Source organism: Amphichorda felina (genome assembly GCF_050947745.1).
Source record: "Amphichorda felina strain 45539 chromosome Unknown scaffold_1, whole genome shotgun sequence".
NCBI classification, from domain to species: domain Eukaryota; kingdom Fungi; phylum Ascomycota; class Sordariomycetes; order Hypocreales; family Bionectriaceae; genus Amphichorda; species Amphichorda felina.
The window spans coordinates 476,087-496,522 of NW_028145049.1; the positions used below are offsets into that span (position 1 = coordinate 476,087).

At 57.7% G+C, this 20,436-nt stretch overlaps 6 protein-coding genes across 6 annotated transcripts; 3 read left to right on the top strand and 3 right to left on the bottom strand.

The window, feature by feature from the left end:
• Positions 1-3,404: 3,404 nt before the first annotated feature.
• On the top strand, positions 3,405-5,616 carry ACO1O0_000157 (general substrate transporter; the record flags this gene model as incomplete). The annotated part of the gene is made up of 9 exons (XM_083189657.1): positions 3,405-3,609; positions 3,683-3,905; positions 3,968-4,030; positions 4,088-4,165; positions 4,223-4,652; positions 4,723-5,017; positions 5,071-5,167; positions 5,233-5,383; positions 5,473-5,616. 9 exons carry the CDS (start codon positions 3,405-3,407, stop codon positions 5,614-5,616), a joined length of 1,686 nt encoding a protein of 561 aa, XP_083053516.1.
• A 900-nt stretch (positions 5,617-6,516) lies between these two features.
• On the top strand, positions 6,517-6,969 carry ACO1O0_000158 (uncharacterized protein; the record flags this gene model as incomplete). The annotated part of the gene is made up of 1 exon (XM_083189658.1): positions 6,517-6,969. The coding sequence occupies one exon, from the start codon at positions 6,517-6,519 to the stop codon at positions 6,967-6,969; it is 453 nt and encodes a 150-aa protein (XP_083053517.1).
• Positions 6,970-7,239: 270 nt separating this feature from the next.
• Positions 7,240-9,435, bottom strand: ACO1O0_000159 (uncharacterized protein; the record flags this gene model as incomplete). Its single annotated transcript, XM_083189659.1, has 1 exon — positions 7,240-9,435. One exon carries the CDS (start codon positions 9,433-9,435, stop codon positions 7,240-7,242), a length of 2,196 nt encoding a protein of 731 aa, XP_083053518.1.
• A 589-nt stretch (positions 9,436-10,024) lies between these two features.
• On the bottom strand, positions 10,025-12,160 carry ACO1O0_000160 (uncharacterized protein; the record flags this gene model as incomplete). Its single annotated transcript, XM_083189660.1, has 4 exons — positions 10,025-10,969; positions 11,026-11,195; positions 11,252-11,352; positions 11,445-12,160. The coding sequence occupies 4 exons, from the start codon at positions 12,158-12,160 to the stop codon at positions 10,025-10,027; spliced, it is 1,932 nt and encodes a 643-aa protein (XP_083053519.1).
• Positions 12,161-15,685: 3,525 nt separating this feature from the next.
• ACO1O0_000161 (sulfotransferase family protein) lies at positions 15,686-16,679 on the top strand (the record flags this gene model as incomplete). Its single annotated transcript, XM_083189661.1, has 2 exons — positions 15,686-15,824; positions 15,901-16,679. 2 exons carry the CDS (start codon positions 15,686-15,688, stop codon positions 16,677-16,679), a joined length of 918 nt encoding a protein of 305 aa, XP_083053520.1.
• Positions 16,680-18,020: 1,341 nt separating this feature from the next.
• On the bottom strand, positions 18,021-19,769 carry ACO1O0_000162 (uncharacterized protein; the record flags this gene model as incomplete). Its single annotated transcript, XM_083189662.1, has 1 exon — positions 18,021-19,769. One exon carries the CDS (start codon positions 19,767-19,769, stop codon positions 18,021-18,023), a length of 1,749 nt encoding a protein of 582 aa, XP_083053521.1.
• Positions 19,770-20,436: the final 667 nt, after the last annotated feature.

The window sequence follows — 20,436 nt, forward strand, 5'->3', positions numbered from 1 at the left end:
ACTTGTCTATTTTTTCCCCCTCCCGCATATATACACCTGTGACGGGCCGAGACATGTTTGATCTTCAGTTTGCCGTCACCGCGGGACTCTGCCGGATAAAGGGACCACGTTTGACTATTTCATTGGGTTTCATTATATTCTTCATCTAGCTGCAGATGTTGACGCCATGTGCGTGCCGTTGGTCAGGCTGCATACAACAGCCCGCCGCATACACGTCTGGCTGCGAATTCGTCAGCTCCTGAGGAGATTGCTGTTTGTCTCGATCGATGTTGTTTGTCAAACTTAGGACGGCTTTACTATGTGTGTTTCTATATATGTCCGGCTAGGTGTTTGATCAAGCTGTCGGGCGTTAGTTGTTGTCGTTTTGCTGTTGGGATGTAGATGTGTGACTCTGGGGAGCATAAGGGGGTATAAAGAGGATGCTTTGAGTCTTTGCGTCTTGGTTCTTTGTTCATCTCCATCCAACCTCGAGTCACCATACTCGTCATCTCCATTCGTTGTTTCTTTGTGGGAGGCAGAGGGTGGAGAGCGGGGGCTGGGTTTCACATCCAGGTCTTCCTCCATCTGGCCAACACCCACCATTCTATATACTCTCTTCCAGCTCGCCATTCAAGAAGCACAGGCCATACATGCTGGGCAGCTTTCTGGTCCGGTGGGCTTGGCGCGATCTTCACGGCTGGTCCAAAGGATTCCAACAGAACCTCGGCGGCGCGGCGCGACCACCGTTTCGAGTCAGGCCGAGTCCTGAACCTCAGGAGCCAGGGCGGATGATCTGTTCAAGGTCAGAGTCCTTATAGAGGCGCAGTGGATTGCTCCAGATGGCGGCAATATCTGGCGCAGCAGAAGCCCCAGATGAGCTCAGGGGAGAGCAGCAATTTCCCTTTGTCCTCGATGCTCTCGCCTGATTGACTGCAACGCACGTTCGATGGATGAGGGTCAGGGGGAGAATCCGGAGAGGCCAAGGGCAAGTCGAATTTGGAGTTGGAAACGATCCAAGGTCGGCTTCTCGCCAGCTGTCACTGGCCCTCTGGGGGAAAGACTCCCGGCACCACAAACCGACTCGGAGAAATCGACCGGGCTAGGAGACCGAGGAATTGATCTACCAGACCATTCAGGGGCCGCCTGGCTGGGTTCTCGGGCTTTGAGAGGGAAGCTTCCGCACTACAAGTGCACCTGACGGGAGCTTTGGCCCAAAGTGGATGGTGATGATGGAATGGCCATGGGAGCAAAGAAATGCTCGGTTGCCTAGCTATCTCCTGCGCACACCCCCTCAATCCAGGAGGGCGCCTCCTCGTTGGGAAGTCCCCAATCAGGGTCGTCTCCAGGGCCGACCAGTCCAAAGTACGCCCCCACGACATCGAGCCGGAGGGCTGCACTCCTCCATCCCCTATGTGGGAGGAAGCCTGCTCGTTGAGCTGCACCATGAGAAATTCGAAATTTCCAACCAAGTGGTGATCCCATCGCCATGCAGGGGCCATCTCGGTGAGAGCTTCGACGGGAAAGCAGTGGGTGAAGCAGAGCCACCCAGGAGGGGGAAGGGGGTTCTGAGCGTTCATCCTCTGCGGGTCTTCTTCTACCCGGATGAGAGCCCCTGCCTTTGGGGCTCTCGGGAGCTTGCAGCCAAACTACCCTTGGTCGCCTATCCAGGCACACCCAGCAGATCCAGGGTCAACACAATGTCCATCGGCAGGCTGGGAGAAACACCTCGGCATAAGGGCTATTGCTAGCCGGGGCAGACAAAGGTGGGCAGATTCGGACTTGTTTTCTCGAAGCAAGCACCGACACGGCATACACTGGGCCAAGAAGTACGTTTGGAAGAATTCGAAACTCGGATGGAGCGTGTTCACGGCGCACACCGGTGTAGGTGCACATTTCGCGTCTAGTGTTTCTCTGTGCAAGGCCAGAAATGTGTTACACAGGTACCATCTTACCAGTGCACCGACTCGAAGAAAGAATGAGCCTGGGAGGGAGGACGTTGAACTGGTGGCCAAGGTCTGGTCTGACTCTGTTTCCGCAGACCGGGAAGCAACTTCCTCTAGTGGACGATTCCTGGAAGACGATCGAATCGGACGACTTGGTTCCAGAGGAGGAGGAGGACGACGACGACAATGATGGCAGCGACAATGATGGCAACGATTTCGATGATCCCGCAGCCTCCCAGGGGTGAGCATGTCCCCGGTCAGGATGTCCGGGTCAGACACACGAGGTGGCACCAGATGGCCCAACCCGGCCATCCTCATGTGCGCTGTGTAATGTGAGTGGTCCCTTCTGACAGGAGCACGACGGGACAGACAGGTTCTCGCACTTCTCATGGGCCGCCTACCTACCCAGAGACGGGCAGAGGACAAGAATTGTGCGATGGCACATTGTGAGGGTGATGAACTCGCACCACGGGGACCAGGAGTGTAGTGACATGTGGCGATGGGTCATATTCTCGGGGTGGAGGCAGACATGACATTTTACCCTGCCTCGATTCTGTGGGGAGGGAAAAACAAAAAAGGGGGGGGGGGGGGGGCGGCTCATGAAGGTGAAGACTGTGAAGAGTAGAAATTGATGTGGTTAATTGTTCTGGAAGACTCGGAGAAGGAAAACGTGGCTGGTGGCTGGACGCTAATTGTCAACATTGGCGGTTTATTAATAACAAAAACTCAAAAACTCACACGGCAATTATCTACGAGTAATACGTCCTGGTGGCCTTGATCAATTTCATCATGATTCCTGGAAGCCCAGATGCAGCCAATGGCCACATCCGGGACTAATGGAAAAAACCATCCTCTAGCCCCGGGACGAGCAAATCCTCCCCAGGTCACAGGACCGCACAAAGGGCCACACAAATGGCCACACAGACAGTCACGCAGTCACACCACGCGTCCCACCACGCGTCCCACAGACCACGATTGAGAACCCGAGTGTGGGGATTCCATGGGGTTTTTATCCCCTTCGCTCCCCCCTCAATGGTCCCCCCCAATATACCCAATATAACCGTATATACGCGCGAATCCTGGCACGACGGGGGCAGAGTGGGCGCAGTGGCTCCCCAGCCGGGGCGACTTCAGGCTAAATGGCCCCAAATGGCCCCAAATGACTCCCGATGCAGCCTCATCGGCTCATCCAGCCAACCGCAGCTTGGCGTGCTGATGCTGGTTGGTGTCGGTAATTATCCGCCTCGATGCCGAACATGTTTCCTCCGGGGCTACGGCAAGTATGGGGCTAGCAGTATCAGTATCCGTACCATAGTACTATATCCGTAGTACGTACTACAGTCAACTCCACGTTCGACTCGTATTATATAGAATGTAAAGGCAGCCCCCAGCCCGCATTGTCCCGATGCCTCGATCACGGCTCACAACCTAATCCTCCGCCTCCAAACCCCCCTACAGACAACACCAACCCCGACAACCACAATGGGAGGCGCCGCCGACGCCAACGCGGCCTACGATGCTGCCCTCCAGCGCCGCCAGGCCCTCATGGGCGACTCGGGCGCCAAGGCCCTGGCCAAGAACTTCAAGGTCGCCCGTATCGCCGCCTTTGCCTGCATCGGCGGTGTGCTGTACGGCTACAACCAGGGCATGTTCTCGGGCATCCTGGCCATGCCGTCGTTTGCCAAGCGTTAGTTGCACCTCCCCACGTCTACATCTCTGGTCTGGGTATCTTGGGCTGACATGGGATGGTGGCCGCGCAGACATGGACGGGTACATCGACAACCCGACCAAGAAGGGCTGGCTGACGTCCATTCTCGAGCTGGGCGCCTGGCTGGGCGCTGTGCTGTCTGGCTTCATCGCCGAGGTCTGCTCGCGCAAGTACGGCGTGCTCATCGCCACCGTCTTCTTCTGCCTTGGTGTCGTCATCCAGATCTCCTCCATTGCCGGCGGTTACCAGTGCATCCTCGCCGGACGGTTCATCACGTACGTCTGCCCGTCAACACCAGACGATATTCCTGCTGCCATGGGCTAACTTGCGGAATCAGTGGTATGGGTGTCGGTAGCCTGTCCATGATTGTGCCGCTGTACAACTCCGAGTGTGCTCCTCCGTAAGTGATGGACAGATGATTCCCAAGGGAGTGTGAACCTGGAACTGACGATTCCAGTGAGGTCCGCGGCGCACTTGTCGGCCTTCAGCAGTTTGCCATCACCTTTGGCATCATGATCAGCTTCTGGATTGACTAGTACGTTGCCAACTGTCCCTCCCCCTGGAATACCCCATGTCACTTACACGCCCCCAGCGGAACCAACTACATCGGAGGCACCACCGTCGAGACGCAGTCTGACGCTGCCTGGCTCGTCCCCATCTGCATCCAGATCGTCCCCGCCATCGTCCTCTTTGTCGGCATGCTGTGGATGCCCTTCTCCCCCCGCTGGCTGCTCCACCACGGCCGCGAGGAGGAGGCCCGAACCGTCCTCGCCGACCTGCGCGACCTGCCCCCCAACCACGAGCTGATCGAGCTGGAATTCCTCGAGATCAAGGCCCAGTCTCTCTTCGAGAAGCGGAGCCTGGCCGAGAAATTCCCCCACCTGCAGGAGCAGACCCCCATGAACGTCTTTAAGCTGCAGTTCGTCGCCATCGCCGCCCTCTTCAAGACGAAGCCCATGTTCCGCCGCGTCATCGTAGCAACCGTAACCATGTTCTTCCAGCAGTGGAGCGCGATCAATAGTGTCAGTATACCCCCTTCGGACCTCTCTAAACGTCCGGGAAGCGGCTGTTGTGGTTGCTAATCGATCCCAGATCCTCTACTATGCCCCCCAGATTTTTGAGCAGCTGGGGCTGAGCTCCACCACCACCAGCCTGCTCGCGACGGGTGTTGTGGGAATTGTCATGTTCATCGCGACGATCCCCGCGGTCCTCTGGATCGACCGCCTCGGCCGGAAGCCTGTCCTGATCACCGGCGCGATTGGCATGGCGCTGTGCCATTTCATCATCGCTGTCATCCTGGCCAAGAACATTGACAAGTTCCACGAGCAGCCCGGTGCGGGGTGGGCTGCCGTCTGCATGGTCTGGCTGTTTGTCGTGCACTTTGGATGTGAGCAGGCCCAATGCTTTCGATGGATGGGAATGGCTTGCTGACCTGGACAGACTCCTGGGGCCCTTGTGCCTGGATCATCATCGCCGAGGTGTGGCCCCTGAGCACGCGCCCTTACGGCGTGTCTCTCGGTGCCTCGAGCAACTGGATGTACGTGTCGTGTCCATTGTCATTACTCCTTGATCGAAGGAGAGAAAACTCACATGCATGTGCAGGAACAACTTCATCATTGGCCAGATCACCCCCGACCTGCTCACGCACATCACCTACGGCACCTACATCCTGTTTGGCCTCATCACCACCATGGGCGCCGCCTTTATCTGGCTGTTTGTGCCCGAGACGAAGCGTCTGTCTCTCGAGGAGATGGTATGTTTTCTTTGCCCTCTCACTTTCCAAATTCAAAAAAAAAAAAAAAAAGTTTCTTCTTGGGTCATTGTACTGACCCCCCCTGGCAGGACCTCATCTTTGGCTCCGAGGGCACCGCGCAGGCCGACGCCGAGCGCATCGACGAGATCAACCGCGAGATCGGGCTGAATGCCGCGCTGCACAACGATCCCACGGTCCAGGCGGTGGAGAATGTGGAAAAGGTGGATGTCTAAGCTGGAGGGTGTTTTGGGGAGATGGGGTTTTTGCGGTTGCGGCCATCTGAGCCCCTTGTACGTAACGAACGCGTTGACGGCAATCCGTAACCATGTAGGATAAAGACCTGTTTTATAGCTCACACGCGTCCTCGACGTGTTTTGGACGATTATTGCACAGTATATTCAAAGCAACTAAGGCCTCCAGTCTAGAATGTGGCTCGGATTGGAGCCCCGGAGCGGCACCCGGAGGGCAATCCGGAGATGGCCCCACTCTGCACCGGTGATTTGAGCTTTGGAAGCACCCCACCTCCGTACTTCGTCTCCCCAGGATTGTCTGCAGATACGGCATATACGACACTTACAAATCCACGGTATTTGCTTTCGTATGCCAGGTACTATACGAATAATGTGCATGGATTCACGAGAGAGAACACGGCTCATGAAGCAGGTACATGCCGTGACGCAGCGTCTCCTCCTCCAGATATGATGTGACGCCGAGGAAGAATCGGCAGAAACGACCAAGGTGATCAAGGTTATACAGGAAATCAAAGGCGAGTTCCTCTCGCCATTATCCTCCTATCTTGGTTGCCAATTCACCTTTGTTCCTGGATAAGTGGTCGGTACTGCATGAACCCGCCAAGCCAAGCATCGTGAAGGGGACACACAAGTCACAACGATGCCCCTCACCTCCTCACGTAATTTAGACGGCATTGGGGCAGAAGTTCACTGCAAGCCACATGAATTGGCACCAGGCAGCAGAGTCAGACATGCCTCAAATATATATGCTTGAATATCAGCTATTGTCGCAGTACATACTCACCCACCCACTTATAAAATAGCTGCCTCCTCGACAAGGCATCTAACTCAACCCCCAACCAACCTCCATCTTACAACATCCCCCACATCATCACCAGCACCATGGCCACCACCGACATGAAACCCCCGGCCCTCTACATCAACACCCACGCCGTCGACCCCCAGGCCTCATCCACCTTCTACCAGGCCCTGAGCTTCACCCCCGTCCCCGCCTACTCCGACGCCTCCACCACCCAGTGCCTCCTCCTCCCATCCCCCAACGACTCCATCTGCCTGTTCCTGCACTCGCGCGACCGCATCAGGGACTTCCTCCGCCCGGGGACGGGCCCCAACGACGCCCGCGCCTCCACCGAGACCCTGCTCGCCCTGTCGTGCGACTCCAGGGCCCAGGTCGACGACTGGCTGCGCAGGGCCGTCGAGGCCGGTGGCCAGGCCGACCCCTTCGTCGTGGAGGGCCATGGTGCCAAACACGGCATGTACTCGCGGAGCTTTGCCGACTTGGATGGGCATATCTGGGAGGTGCTGTGCTACCTGCCCCAGCCTGAGGGGTCTTGAGAGTTGTGTGGTGTGGCAGTATGGGTGCAGATAACGAGAGACAAGGGTCAAGGTACAATAAATCAACGAGCCACACTGGCTTCTCTGTTGGATTTGATACTACTCGTACAGCTCTTTTTCCTACACGCCATGATTCGTTGGCACCAGATCCTACAATCCCAATCCCAGATGTTCTGTTCCTGTGCTGGAGAGCGTTTCCAAATCCATCCTATACCCTGACCCCTAGGGGGCGCCGTACGCCGACAACACCGTACCCAGATAATAAACAACTCAGCCCCTCGATCTCACGCTCCGCCGCGCAGCACCCGCCGCGGGAGCCGTAGCCTTGGCGGCTCTGCCAGTTGCCTTGGGCGTCGCCTTGGTTTTGGTAACCCTCCCGGTCTGCACCTTTGCAAGAGACGCCCTCGTCGTCTGCTCACCCGGGGCGGCTACATCCCCCTTCCCAGCTCTGCCGCGACCACGCCCACCGCGGGTGCTTGTCGCTGCCCTGGCTGGCTCCGGTTTGGCCTCCGTCTGGACCGTCGTCTTAGGCCGGCCTCGCGTTTTCGTCTCCTTCACATCCTCACTGGCTAGAGGCTCTGCCTTCTTAGCTGGCCGGCCACCACGCTTCACAGTCGTCGTAGCCGGTCTCGTGTCTGCTTCCGTGGCCGTCAATCGTCCAGTCCTTCCTCTTTTTGACTCCACTGGCGTTTCCTCCTCCGCACGACCGCGTTTCTTCGCCGGAGCCGCCGTTGCTGTGGTGGAGGTGGCGGCCTTGGGGGGTCGGCCTCTCCTCTTGGGAGGGTCTGCCGCGGCAGGCGCCTCGGCTGCCTTGGCCTTTCGTCCTAGAGCTTTCGCAGAAGACGCGCTAGGCACATCATCTGTCTGCGTCGATCCCCGGGTGGCCCTCGAGGACCGAGCATCCGTGCTCGTGGTTTCAGTGGCGGCCTTGCGTGGTCGGCCTCTGGTAGATTTGGGCTCCTCAGTCGTCGCCGGGGCCTTAGGAGGCCGTCCACGACGTTTGGGTGGTTCTGCGACCACGGCAGATGTGGCCTTGGCTGTCGTCTTGGTGGCCGCAGCGGGAGCAGCAGCAGCTCTTCCAGTGTGTGTATGTTTCAGCGGAGATGCACGCTTAGCTGCGGTGCGTCCTCGCTTCGGGGTGGTGGCCTTGGTAGCTCCGGGGGTGGCATCTGCGCTCGATGCATCCTTCGGCGGGCGACCACGCCGCTTAGGAGTAGTGGCTGGGGTCTCTGCTGTTGGCAATATCTTCTTTGCCGCGCTCTTGGGGGTCTTGGTGGAAACGGGAGTAGCGGTTGCGCTCGATGCATTCTTGGGCGGGCGGCCACGCCGCTTAGGAGTCGTAGCCGGGGTCTCTGCTGTTGATAGGGTCTTCTTTGCTGCGCTCTTGGGTGTCTTGGTGGTTGTATCGCTCTTCCTCGGACGGCCCCTGGTTTTGGGCGTCTGGGCGGCGGCTGACTTGGGTGTTACGGTTGTCGCCTTCCGGGCTGATGACGTCTTGACTGGTGTAGCTGCAGCGCTGATTGCTCGGGGGCTGACATGGCGCTTGCTCCGGTCGCTGTAATCACCCTTGATGAATGAGCTAGTAGCCGCGGCGAGCATATCGGCAGCCGTACGGCGGCGTCGCTTGGCGGCGCTTCCTGGGGCAGGGGACGCAGTCTTTCCCTTGGGAGGGACGGACCGCGCGAGGCGCGCAGGGAGGTCGGCCGGTTCTGGGGTCAGTGATATTTCCCGGGCCGCCTCCTCGGGGGTGGGTGACTTGGGTGACTCGGGCGGAGATGCTGGACCAAAGCCCGCACCCGTTGTGGGCTCTAACTCTTCACGGTATGCTAGTTTCTCATCGCCAAGGACTACCGAGGCCGCCCTCGGATGCTCAATCTCAGCATCTACGCCAGAAACGTCTCCCTCCACGCGAATATCCTCCTCCTTGTCCATACCATCAACAGCCCCCCACTCCTCGTGAAGATCTTGCTCTTCGTGCACGTAGCTGGGGCCCTGATCATCGATACCACTCAAGTCCGGGATGGAGTCGCTAATAACAGTCTCATCGACGCCCAGCGCGACGGAAGTCTCCCGTACAGGCGACGGGGATGGGCCACTCCCCACCTTGGATTGCTCTGCGCCTTCTTCCTGGATCGTCTCGGTTCCCCCTAGAATGGGAGGAGAGATCGAGCGCGACGGCTCGCGGGTCTCATAGTGCGCCGCCAGACCAGACTCCTCCTGGGCATTCTCGATGGTGTGAGAAGGCGTCGTGGTCTCCTGCAACGCGCCCGACATGGTGGGCTGGGTGGTGACGACGGACGAGGTGGTGGGCATGGCGCCAGACATGGTGTCTTCCTGACCGATGGACGTTGAGGGGTCCCCTGAGCCGCCAAAGAAAGCCTGGAAGGGCGGCATGTCAAGGGAAGACTGCGGCTGGTCTTGGTTGTAGGGGTCGGCGAAGCCGCCGCCAAAGAGGTTCGGGTCCATAGCTCAAGGTGTGCGGGATATGGCTGCTTGTCCTGTAACCATGCCGGTCGCTGTGGGGGATAAGCCAATTGATTCAGGTGAAGGGGCTTGAGGATGGGGTGGCGATGATGGTGATGTGACAGGTGAGGTGTGAGATGTTGGATTGCGACGCGACCATGAACGCGTTTCGGGGGTGCAACTTGTTTTGTGGCTGATGTCGCACCAGCCTCGGTGGCAATGTACCACACCCAAACTCCACTACCATCCCAACTCCTTCCAACCCCCTCTCTCTCTCAAACCATCACGGTAACCAATAATAGCCTCCGGTAATCACTCTTGGTCTAACACGGCAATTTGGACTCATATTCCCTACGAGCAGTTGGTCTGTCTCTTCTGCCAAGTCATGAAGCCTCACCTGCCACTCATTCGCAGGACATCCACCGGGAAGTGTTACCGACCGACGTCTTAATTCCTCAAATTATCATCGAAAATAATGCTCTATAGCTGAGCAAATAAACCTGCTATATATACAAAGCCATGCGATTTTGTACAATGCGGATATCTCCTACAAGGATAGTATAGTATCTACACCAGATCGAACCCAAACGCTCTAGACATCCTCATCATCCTCCTCCCGCTCCCCCGGCAGGAAGACCTCATGCCCGCTCCCCTCATGCATCCCCAGGGCCGTCACGCTGCCCAGGACCGACATGGCGGCCACGAACCACCACCCCCAGGCGACCATGCCAATGTCCAGCCCGTAGCCGTACCACCAGCCGCCCACGACGGGCCCCACGGTGCGGAACCCGGCCGACACGCTCTGGCCCAGCCCGTGAATCGTCCCCAGCACGCTGGGGTGCGGGCTGCAGTTGTTGAGCAGGATGATGCTCGCAGGGAGCGTGAAGGTCCGCGCCGTCACCTGCACCAGCAGCACCAGCACGATCCCGACCCAGACGAGGGGGCCGGACGCCGGGGCCGGCGCCTCGCTCGACGACGGGAGGATGGAGAGGTAAGGCGCGACAAAGTAGGCGAACGGGAAGAGGGGCAGGAACCAGCGGAAGGACCGCAGGGTGCCGAGGCGGGCTTGGATAGGCGGGTACAGCGTCACCTGCAGGATCATGCCCAGGATGCCCAGGAATGACGTCGCCACGCCGACTGTCGACGCGGGCATGCCGAGACCGCCGGTGAAGAGCATGGGGAGGTCACGTCGCCTCTCCTCCGCAGGCTGCGGCCCGGGGCCGACGTGACGAGGCGTCGACAGGAAGAGGGACCAGATGTTGGTGAAGGCGCCGAGATGGAAGTCGTAAAAGGCACCAGTGATAAGGGTGAAGATGACGTTGCGCGTCCAGAGACGGCTAAAAGGCAGAACCGACGTGATCTTCTTGGGTTTCTCGGCGCCGGACGGGGTGACGGCTTCTAGGGGAATGACAGCGTCATCGTAAGCAACGCTGACGCGCCTGTACCCGTCATAAGAGCGGCCCCGAGTGACGAGTTTCTTGACGCGCGCGCCAAAGTGCAGACCGATGTCAAAGCGCCCTTGACGCTTCTTGGAAGTCTACCGTGTGTCAGCCAGGATCATTAGGTACTAGCGGTTACAATATTGGCACTCACCTCTTCCAGGAAGAGAAACGTGCAGGCCGTAGCAAAGGACAGAGTGAAACAGTTCACAAGGCTCGGTAGACAGTAGGGATAGTCGCGAATCCACTGGTATCCAAAGATGGCACCCTCGCCAAAGATACCGGGCAGGTTCACCGCCGGATCCGCCAGCATGCCGCCCATGACTGTCAAGGATTAGCTACGTGCACCAGAGTCGAGAGGGGAAGTCAGGGGTGCTCACTCGGGCCCAAGATACCCGCCACATTAAAGCTCATGGGAAGAATCAGGAAAGCTCGCGATTGGTACTTTTTCTCGACGGTGATCTCGGCAATCATAGTCCGGCTGGGTCACGACAGGTCAGCCAACGTTACACGACATGGCCATGGTCACATCACGTTGTGTGGACCACAACGCAACAGAGTGCTGAGACTTACATTATACCAACGGTACCGTTGATGGCGCCGCCAAACGCCCTCCAGAACGCAGCCCAGAAAAACGTCGTCGCAAAGCCATAGCCGATACACGACAGCGCCGTGCCGCCCAGGCCAACGACGAGCACCCACTTGCGGCCGCACCAGCTCGCGTCGGCGGCCTTGCCCCAGAGGATGGCCGTCAGCACCTGGGCGCCCGTGAAGCAGCCCTGCAGGAGCCCGGCCTGCTGGGAGACCTGCGAGTCGGACAGGGAGCTGTCGAAGGACTTGAGCTGGAAGAAGACGTAGGCCTGCATGGAGGCGACCTGGAGGAAGTCGACGAGGCGACCGATGAAGAGGATGATGAGCTGGTCCTTGCGGGGGAGGCTCATCCAGGTGACTGGCCCGCCGGCGGAGGACGAGGCCGCGGCGCCGCGCCCCGAGGGCTTCTCGGCGATGGGGGTGAGTGGGCGCAGGGACTCGGCATCGTGGGGCAGGTCGCGGTGGTGAGGGTTGTCGCTGTCAATCATGGCGCCGGGGCCGGACCCGGATCCGGACCCGGAGGCTGTGGGAGGGCCGGGAATTAGGAACTGGTAGTTCTGGTCCTCGTCGGCCGAGGGGTCTGAGGACGAGGCTGGTGTCGTCTCCCAGGTGTTGCCAGTTACGCGCCGTGATCTCCTTGGTTCCAGAGGTGTGAAGTTGACTCGGTCATTGCTGAAGGACCGAGCGTGGCCGGGCATAGTGGGGGAGAAAGAGGGAAGAAGGGGAAGGGAAGCGGCGTTGGTCGGGAGAACAGATAAGAGCGGTTTGACTGCTTGGCAGGCGGGAGGTGGTCGGCGGCGACGCCAAGTGATCCAAAAGTGAGACTAGCAAGCTTGTTGCGAGTAAGGAATTAAGGATCCGTCAATGTGGGAAACCTGGGGGGGGCGAACGGGTGGTGGGCTACTGGTGTCCCCAGGCATGCATGTGGGACAGGGCCTCAGATGCAGGCAATGCTGCACGTTGAGAAGGTGGAATTTTAGGACAGTGAATAATAATAATTGGCCTCTAAACAGGCAAAAGTCGCGACCTCCCGTGCCTAGAAGCAGGTGAGGGACTGGAATTAGACCGCTCCGTTACGCAGATCAGGCGGAGCGCGGGCACGACTCAGGATGGGCGATGGATTAAGGACGCTGATCCAAAGGCGCGGATGATGTCAATTGTCGACCCAGACAGCGCTGCAGCACAATGGTTGGGAGAGGCCTGAGACAGTGCAGCGTCGAATATCGCGTTAGAGCAGGCAGCCAGGGGACGAGTCGACGACAAGTCGCAAGACAATGAAACGCGAGCTGTTGGTTGGATGGAATGCAGTGTTCAAGCCTTGGCGTCGAATCAATTAACAGGGGCTGTATTTGGCCCAAAAGAGAAGCTCGGAGAGTCGGGGGCAACGATGATGGAGATGCAGTTGATGGATGGAGAGAGCCAGAGGATAACGACGACGGACAACGGAAGGCCAAGCAGCAAGCCAGAACCAGAAGATGCAGTGTCAATCAATCGGTCCTCAAGTGCAGAGGATAAGGCAAAGCCAGCACTGCCCCAGAGCCGTTCCAATCTCAGGTTGCTTGCCCCCAAAAAAAATGGCCTAAATCGGCGGGCCGTTTCGTCAGGGACGTGTCTAGTTTAATTGAGTGTGCCAATTACCTGCAGTGAGCCTGGTGAGGTACGTAACGGACCTAACGGTACAGGGGGCCGACCTCGCTGGAACGCCCCTCTGCCACGCGGTCGTCGGTGGCTCGGAGGATTGGATCCCCGACTTCCGCGCCAGACGGTGTGAGCGTAGTCCCGACGAAGCGACGATAAGATTGTCGCCGAGACGATGGAAGTTCCATGCGTCTTCCATGATCGATACCGAAGTACTCGTACTATTTTCGCCCGCCCAAGTGACGATACGGTCAAGAGTGGGCAACAAGGCCCCACAGCAAGGCCAAACAAGAAAAGCTGAAACCACGCAAAAGCCAGCGACGCCACGAAGCTTGTTTGCGCTCCCGAGACACCCGCCGGCTACACCATCTCAGTCGTCTTAGAGCCTACGAGTAGGAATGGCCAGGGGCAGCTTCGAAATTGGCTAGAAACTGGCATCTCACATTCTGAGACAAACACCGTCATCGGAGGCGCATGAGAACTTGGGTGTTTGTCCAAGAGCAGCCGACCAGCGCCATGTCGGGATTGGCGTCTTCATTAACACAATACGTACCATGCCTAATACTACCGTCTCGCCAGCGCAGTCAAAGATAGCGCAGTGAGGGAATAGTCCTCGACGGCAATCTATCTGCCGCGATCATCGCAGCTGATGCCCTTTGAAGCTGCTCGTTCGACCCTCAGTGCCGCCGAGATCTGCAGAGGGCAGCGACGGCCCGGCCGGCAGAAAGAGGAGCGCCTAATCACTGATGGATCACGGGAGCCTGAACCAGGTACACTCGAACACGACGTGGTAGAGCATGCGTTCTGCGGTCTGGTCGTATCTGCACATATGGTTACTACCGGAGTTTTAACTCGGATCTTGGGGCGCTGGCCAAGCTCAAGACTAAACAAAGCCAAGAGATGAGGCTCTGGGGCTGAGCGCGGCAGACAACGTCACCACGGTTCGTCGGCCTCAGGATGGTCGGCCCCGTGTGCGCAGCCAGCTGCTATCTGCACAATACCTGATACCCACCCCGACTCTCCGAGGATCCTGCTCAAAAGGACCAAGGAGCCAACGATGGCCGGGATGGCCTCCTGCCACATCCGCAACGCTGCACCCGAACGACGCCGATCGGCCCCCATCTCACCACGGGCGCCACAACCCGCCAGGCAGGTCGCGCGACTCTCGACGTTGCATTGTCGACGCAGCCCACACGCCCGCGTCGCCCGCCCGATGTTCCCTGACGGTTCCCCAAGATGGAAGAAGATGGGCATTCCAACGCGCCGGCTTTCGATGTGGGGTGGGATGGGCAGCGCAGTGGCGTCCTCGTCAACCATGGCTGGTTTTAGGTCTGCGACAGGTGTCAGATGCCGGACGCTGCTTTTGTTGGTGGGCCAGAGTATCCATACCTACATCACATGGAGATGGCTGACCTCAACTGCCAGGTGGCACCAAGAAGACGCGTTGGTATTCATCTCCATCAACAAGGTAAGTGCTCGTACGTGTTTTCCACGATGAATTTTATCATCGACATTGAGGGCAGGGGCCAGCCTTGGCTCCTTCCGCCATTGAAGGTTCAGTTCACGAGTGCGCGCCCGTTGAAGAGTCGAGCCACTGGTTCGGGACGGAAGGCAAGACATGCTCACACGTCAAAAGGCCAGGGGGTGGTGCTTGCCTAGGGACCCCGGTCAGTCTTGGCAGGGGAAGTCGGCCACCGACGACCCGAAAGGGGCAATTCCAACTTGCAGCCGCCAAATGTTGGCAACGACTTAACGAGTGATTAAAAAAAATTGGAGGACAGCAACGGCAGCTAGTCGACGTCCTCATCTTTATCCAACGAGCCGATCCAAGGGGATAGGCAGCATCCGTAGACGCGAATGGCCCGCCACGAATTGCTGGATGGGGGGGTGCCCAGTGGCACGGATCAGGATCAACGTCATTGTGTCTGTGCCCTCCAACCATCCTCAGGGGCAACGTTGAATTTATGCTCAATGGTATGGTTAACGGCCCCGACGCAGTCAAGGACCGTTGTGCGGCTCCTGGCAACCAACAGAACGAAGAACAGAACGAGGCAGTGCAAATATAAAGGGGAAAATATGGATACGTAATAATATCCGAGGGCACTCGTCGAGCTGTGGTTCTGTTAATTTTTGGCGCCCCCAGCAAGGACTCCAGGAGACAGGAGGGCTGGTGCGTCACTGATGGTGATTGGCGAATTGGTGGGGCCGAGTCGTGAAACTTGGGGGAGCCGATCTCCAGGGGTGGCGTCAAAATGTGAGCTGCCCAGTTCCTGGTGGGCAGGCCTAGCAACGGCGCGCCGCTCAATCTGCTGAAGGAGCCACTTCTGGTAGTGGTGGAAGGGAGACCGTACTCGCAGTACCTTGCGCGCCTCCAATTGATTGCATGACCTTTTCAAAGCTCCATCCGCTACCTTGTTGGCCACTCTTCTTTCTCTCCTAGCTCTCCATCCGGTCCTGTCGTTCCTTTACCTTGAGCCTCCTCCCCCTCGACCTTCTGTGCAGACTCGCTCTCTTATTCCATTCTTTCTCTTCCCCTCCAGTACTGCCTTTGTAATTCCCACGTCCAACCACAAGACGCCGACACAATGGCCTACTCCTCCAAGTACAAGCCCAGACCCTTCACCGATGTCTTCACCAACGACACCGATGTCAATCGCCGCCAATGCACCCGCCAGGTGCCCATGAAGGTCCTGATCCTGGGCCTGGGCCGCACCGGCACTGCCTGTACGCTCCCCCTCCCCCTCCTCTCCCCTCTCTGCCTCGCCTAGCGAATTGGCTGCTAACGGATCCCCGACAACAGCTATGCGCGCCGCCATGAAGAAGCTCGGTTACGTCGACACCTACCACATGATGAACTGCTCCATCGAGAACCCGCCCGACGCCCTCATGTGGATGGACGCGCTGTGCGCCAAGTACGACGGCCAGGGCAAGAAATTCACCCGCGAGGACTGGGACCAGCTGCTGGGCAACGCGCAGGCCGTGTGCGACTGGCCGTCCATCGCCTTCGCCAAGGAGCTCATCGAGGCCTACCCCGAGGCCAAGGTCGTCCTCACCAACCGCGACGTCCACTCGTGGCACGCCTCCACCATGAAGACGGTCTACTGGCGCGTCACCGACCCGGAGCTGCGCTGGCTCTCCCACTTTGACTGGGCCGCCAGCATGTACTACCCGATGCTCAAGAAGTTCTTCGATACCTTCTTCAAGGGCGACTTCCCCAACAAGGGCAAGGAGGTCTTCCTCAACCACTATGAGGAGGTCCGCAGCCTCGTCCCCAAGGACCGCCTGCTCGAGTACCGCGTCACCGACGGCTGGGAGCCCCTCTGCGAGTTCCTCGGCGAACCCGTACCCCAGGACTGCTCCTTCCCCAACGTCAACGACAACTCGGACTTTGTCTCGCGCTCCCGCCGCCGCAACCGCAACCAGATGTACAACTGCGCCATGCGCTACGTCTTCAACGCCTCCGCCGCCGCCCTCGCCGCCATGGCCGTCTACCGTGGCGCCGTCTACCTCGACCTCGTCGACTCCCAGTCCACGCTGGGCTCTTCCCTCCTGGGCTCTCTGCTGCGCCAGCAGTCCTAGGTGCCCCCTACTATCGCCCTGTTATTATATATAGCCTTTTTACTGCCTGAGCGATACCATCGTCATCTCTTTTTTTTTTTTAACCCTGTGATCCGCTGAGTCGGCCAGGGGCTACGCACACACTATAGACACTTGTATCTATTTCCTTGTTAGGCGTTCTGCCTCCTTTGTCCGGGAGAAGCCACCCTGTCTCGTTGGTTAGAGCGGGTGGTGTGACAGCCAGAGAGGGAGGCCAATTGCGATTTCCTGCAGTATGTATCACATGCAGTTGAGATGCACCCCGAATTGATTGGCGTTGTTGGTTTACGTGCCTTTACATCATCGTGAAAATAGTAGTACTCGCAAACCCAGTATTGACATCCCATGGATCGCCCAGATGCTCAGGCCCACGGGTCGCAACAATCCGATTAACCACATTTCGCCCATCGTCACTGTCCCTGACTAGCCACCGTTGCCCCCCGTGGCGACAACGTTGGAGCTAGCTAGGCCGCTGAGCCAACGCGCTGGCCCGTGGCGCAGAGCCAAGATTTTTTAAACCGAATAAACTTGGAACCAGGACACCCACCAAATGTCTCGGCGAAGGGGGGGAGGAGAGGGGTGTGGGTGAGACCACGCGTGTGCCGTGCGCCCAAGGGGCCGGAACCCCGGGTTTGGTGGCTGAGATTCTAAAAATGTCTCTAAAAACAAATTCTGGGGTACAGCAATCCCATCGTTCCATTTGTCAATATTGCCCTTCTACGAGTAGATTTTCCTCGCTACTGCAACTCTATCGTCGGATACCACGTTATTTGCTGACGGGCTGAGGAATAGTTTGCGGCAAGATGGGAGGCTGATCCGATGGTGTGATGCTTGGCACGCAGGGCCTCAAGGTAATTAATTATCCGTACGGAGTATATACGGCGCGATCCGGCCGCGGGTGGCGTGCTCGGAGGGAGAGATGTTGTCATCGTCACGGCAGCCACAGTTTGTGAATACCTGGTATACCTCTTTCTTTGCCCTTCGTCTTGTCTAGAATTTCCAGTTGTCGATACCTATTACGCGTCCTATTCACCGTGTCTAAAGCAACCCTTAGGCCCTGAACTTTTGTCGATTTCTCGAGCCGAATTCCGACTGCGGAAGCGCCGAAACCTAAGTCTATCTAACGAGATTCCTTTGACCGCTCTATCTGCAACGGGTTTCACGGCCCGCGTTCGTACCTTATACATGCACGGAGCCAACGGATAGAGGATCAGTTAGTGCTTCTCGTATATACAACAACAAACACCCCCGCGGGGAAACAAACAAATTGCTCTTTGGCGCCAGCTCACATTGGCCTCTTGATCTGGAAACCTAGTTGAGCGTCTAGCTGCCCGGCAAAAGCCGTCGCCATCGGCTTATTGGACCCTCAGCGCCGTTCCGTCGGCTCGAGCTCTCCTGCTCACTCCTTGTCCTGCTGCTCTCAGCGCTTCCCGCCATCATACTTGCTTCTGGCACCTTGGGTGGGTTTATGACGATAGCTTTCGGCTCGACCCCGATTTCAAGTTGATAAAACTTAGCAATACCACGAGCCTCGGTAGTCGCCCTTACAGTCGCGATGTGATGCGGGAGCTCGATTGCCTGTCCTAGTGGGGTCAAGAAGAGAGCATGATCAGTATCCGGGACTGGTGGCAAATTCTCCATCTTCTTGCCACGTCTCTTACGTTCCGCCTCGACAGCCGAGAACCCTAGACGCGCCACATCCAGAGACCCGATGGTCAACACCAGACGCTCCCCATCTTGCCGCCGAACAAAGAGCATGCTCATGATCACGTGGCCCGCTCGCCGTACCACTGGGATATCTGCCCAACCTCCCTGAGGCAGTGATTGGGCCTTGGGCTCCTTATGGTGCCACTGCATATCGGCCAAACGGTACAGGGATGAAGAGGGTGGCTTCCACAGACGGACGAAGTGCCTAGGAAACACCGTTTCAACCGGCGACTTTCTCGGACCGGATCCCACGTAGATATGAGTTGCATCTGGTCGTGTGTCTTCCATGGACTGGTTGCTCACTGTCCTGATGCGCCCCAGCTTACCGGCTCGCACGCGTGCGAATCGTTGATCAGGGACTCCTAGGCCCCCACTTCGTCCACGCAGGTACACGGCGACGAATGTTGAATTTTCATAATCGGGGGGAGGGCAGTTGAGCGAGGCCATACATATGCTATGGTCCCTATCCACTGAGCGATGAATTGGAAGCTCAATAGACAGACCTTCGTTAGTCATCGAGTAGGGCCTAGGGGAGCCCTGGATCGGATACGGTATAAGCATATGGGTCTTCTCGAAGCAGCGTGGTGCTGCCGCCAGCAACCCGTACTCGCGGTCGTCCGGGGCGTTCTCGTCCATCCACACAAAGAGTGTGTGATCGGTCGAGGCTTTCATGATCTCCTCCTGGAGCCGCGTGAAAGCCCTGTTGCCCTCCCCGTATAGCAGGGGCATATTGACAGAGAAAATCCCCATGAGGCAATATGCCGTGTCCTCCGGGCGCGTCGTAACGCGATGTGCAGCCCACCCCATGCGGTTAGCGATACTGGCTGTCTCGACAGAACGGCTTCCTGTGAGTATTTCTGGTGCGATGCGCGTGATCAGGGAAATCTCCCGTGACATTCCATGTTTATCTCCGATATGGGTCCAGCCTGCGCTGTAGAAAATCACATGTCGCGGTGCGATCAGCTCCTGCAACGTGAAGCCCCTGGTGAACCACCGGCATTGGGCGAGGTGGCCCCCGTCGTCCGCATAGTCAGCCAGGTACGCGTAGCAGACAGCGGCCTGTTGGTACCACGCGTACATTGAGTTGATGGACTCGGAAAGCTCAGCGCTACTGCGCTTGTCGATGCAGCACGTGTCGATCCAGATGTAGTCATAGCCGTCCCGGAGGGCCTGCTTGCACGCGTAGACTATCTTGAGATAGGCGCCCCTAGAGGGTGCGTTGCCATTGGCCAGATCTTCGTAAATGACCTCGTCGGCAGTCCATGTATGGGACAGAATAGCGTAAACCTCGGCGGCATCTGGGCTGGAGTCAACCAGCTCGAGGCCCGAGGCCGAGTTGATGCTCGCGGCTTTGAGGAGGCGCATCGTGGGCGATATGGTTGGTACCAGATTGATCCTAATATCAGACTTTCAGTCGTAATGCATAATCGAGGAAAACACCCGTCTTAAAATATGTACATTTCGACTATTTGGCTAGTGGTACAATTGGCCAGTCGCATTCAGCCTTGATCTTCCCTGGCGCCTAAGGCAGGGTGTACAGTGGGTTGGTATAGCAATATGCACTGTCAGAACTCTCACAACTGCTACAGGGTTAAATCCAGCAGCTGCAGGAGCCTATTGCGTACGTATCTTGGTTCCCTCTCAATTGCGACGCTGAACGCGTGAAAAGTGATGAAAGTGATGAGCGGGATGGGCTCGAGGAGAACATAGCACTAATACCTACTTTAACTAGGTACCCAGAAGGAGGGGCCCGATTTCTGGTGACGGCTTGGCAAGGGATGTTGGAGCCGGGGCTGTCGTATGGCCAGGCCCACATCGTCTCGGCTGCTTCTGACACCTTATGGTAGGCTTATTGATTAATGTTGAAGCTATCATGACGGGTGCCTTCAACAGTCCTACGATTGCAAGACCTCATAGCCTTCAAAACCATCAAGGGTCTCAAGGGTCTCAAGGGTCTCAAGACCGTCAAGACTTATAAGACGATTTGACTTTTTCCAACAGCTTAGTAGTATTAGCACCCGATGCCCCAAGG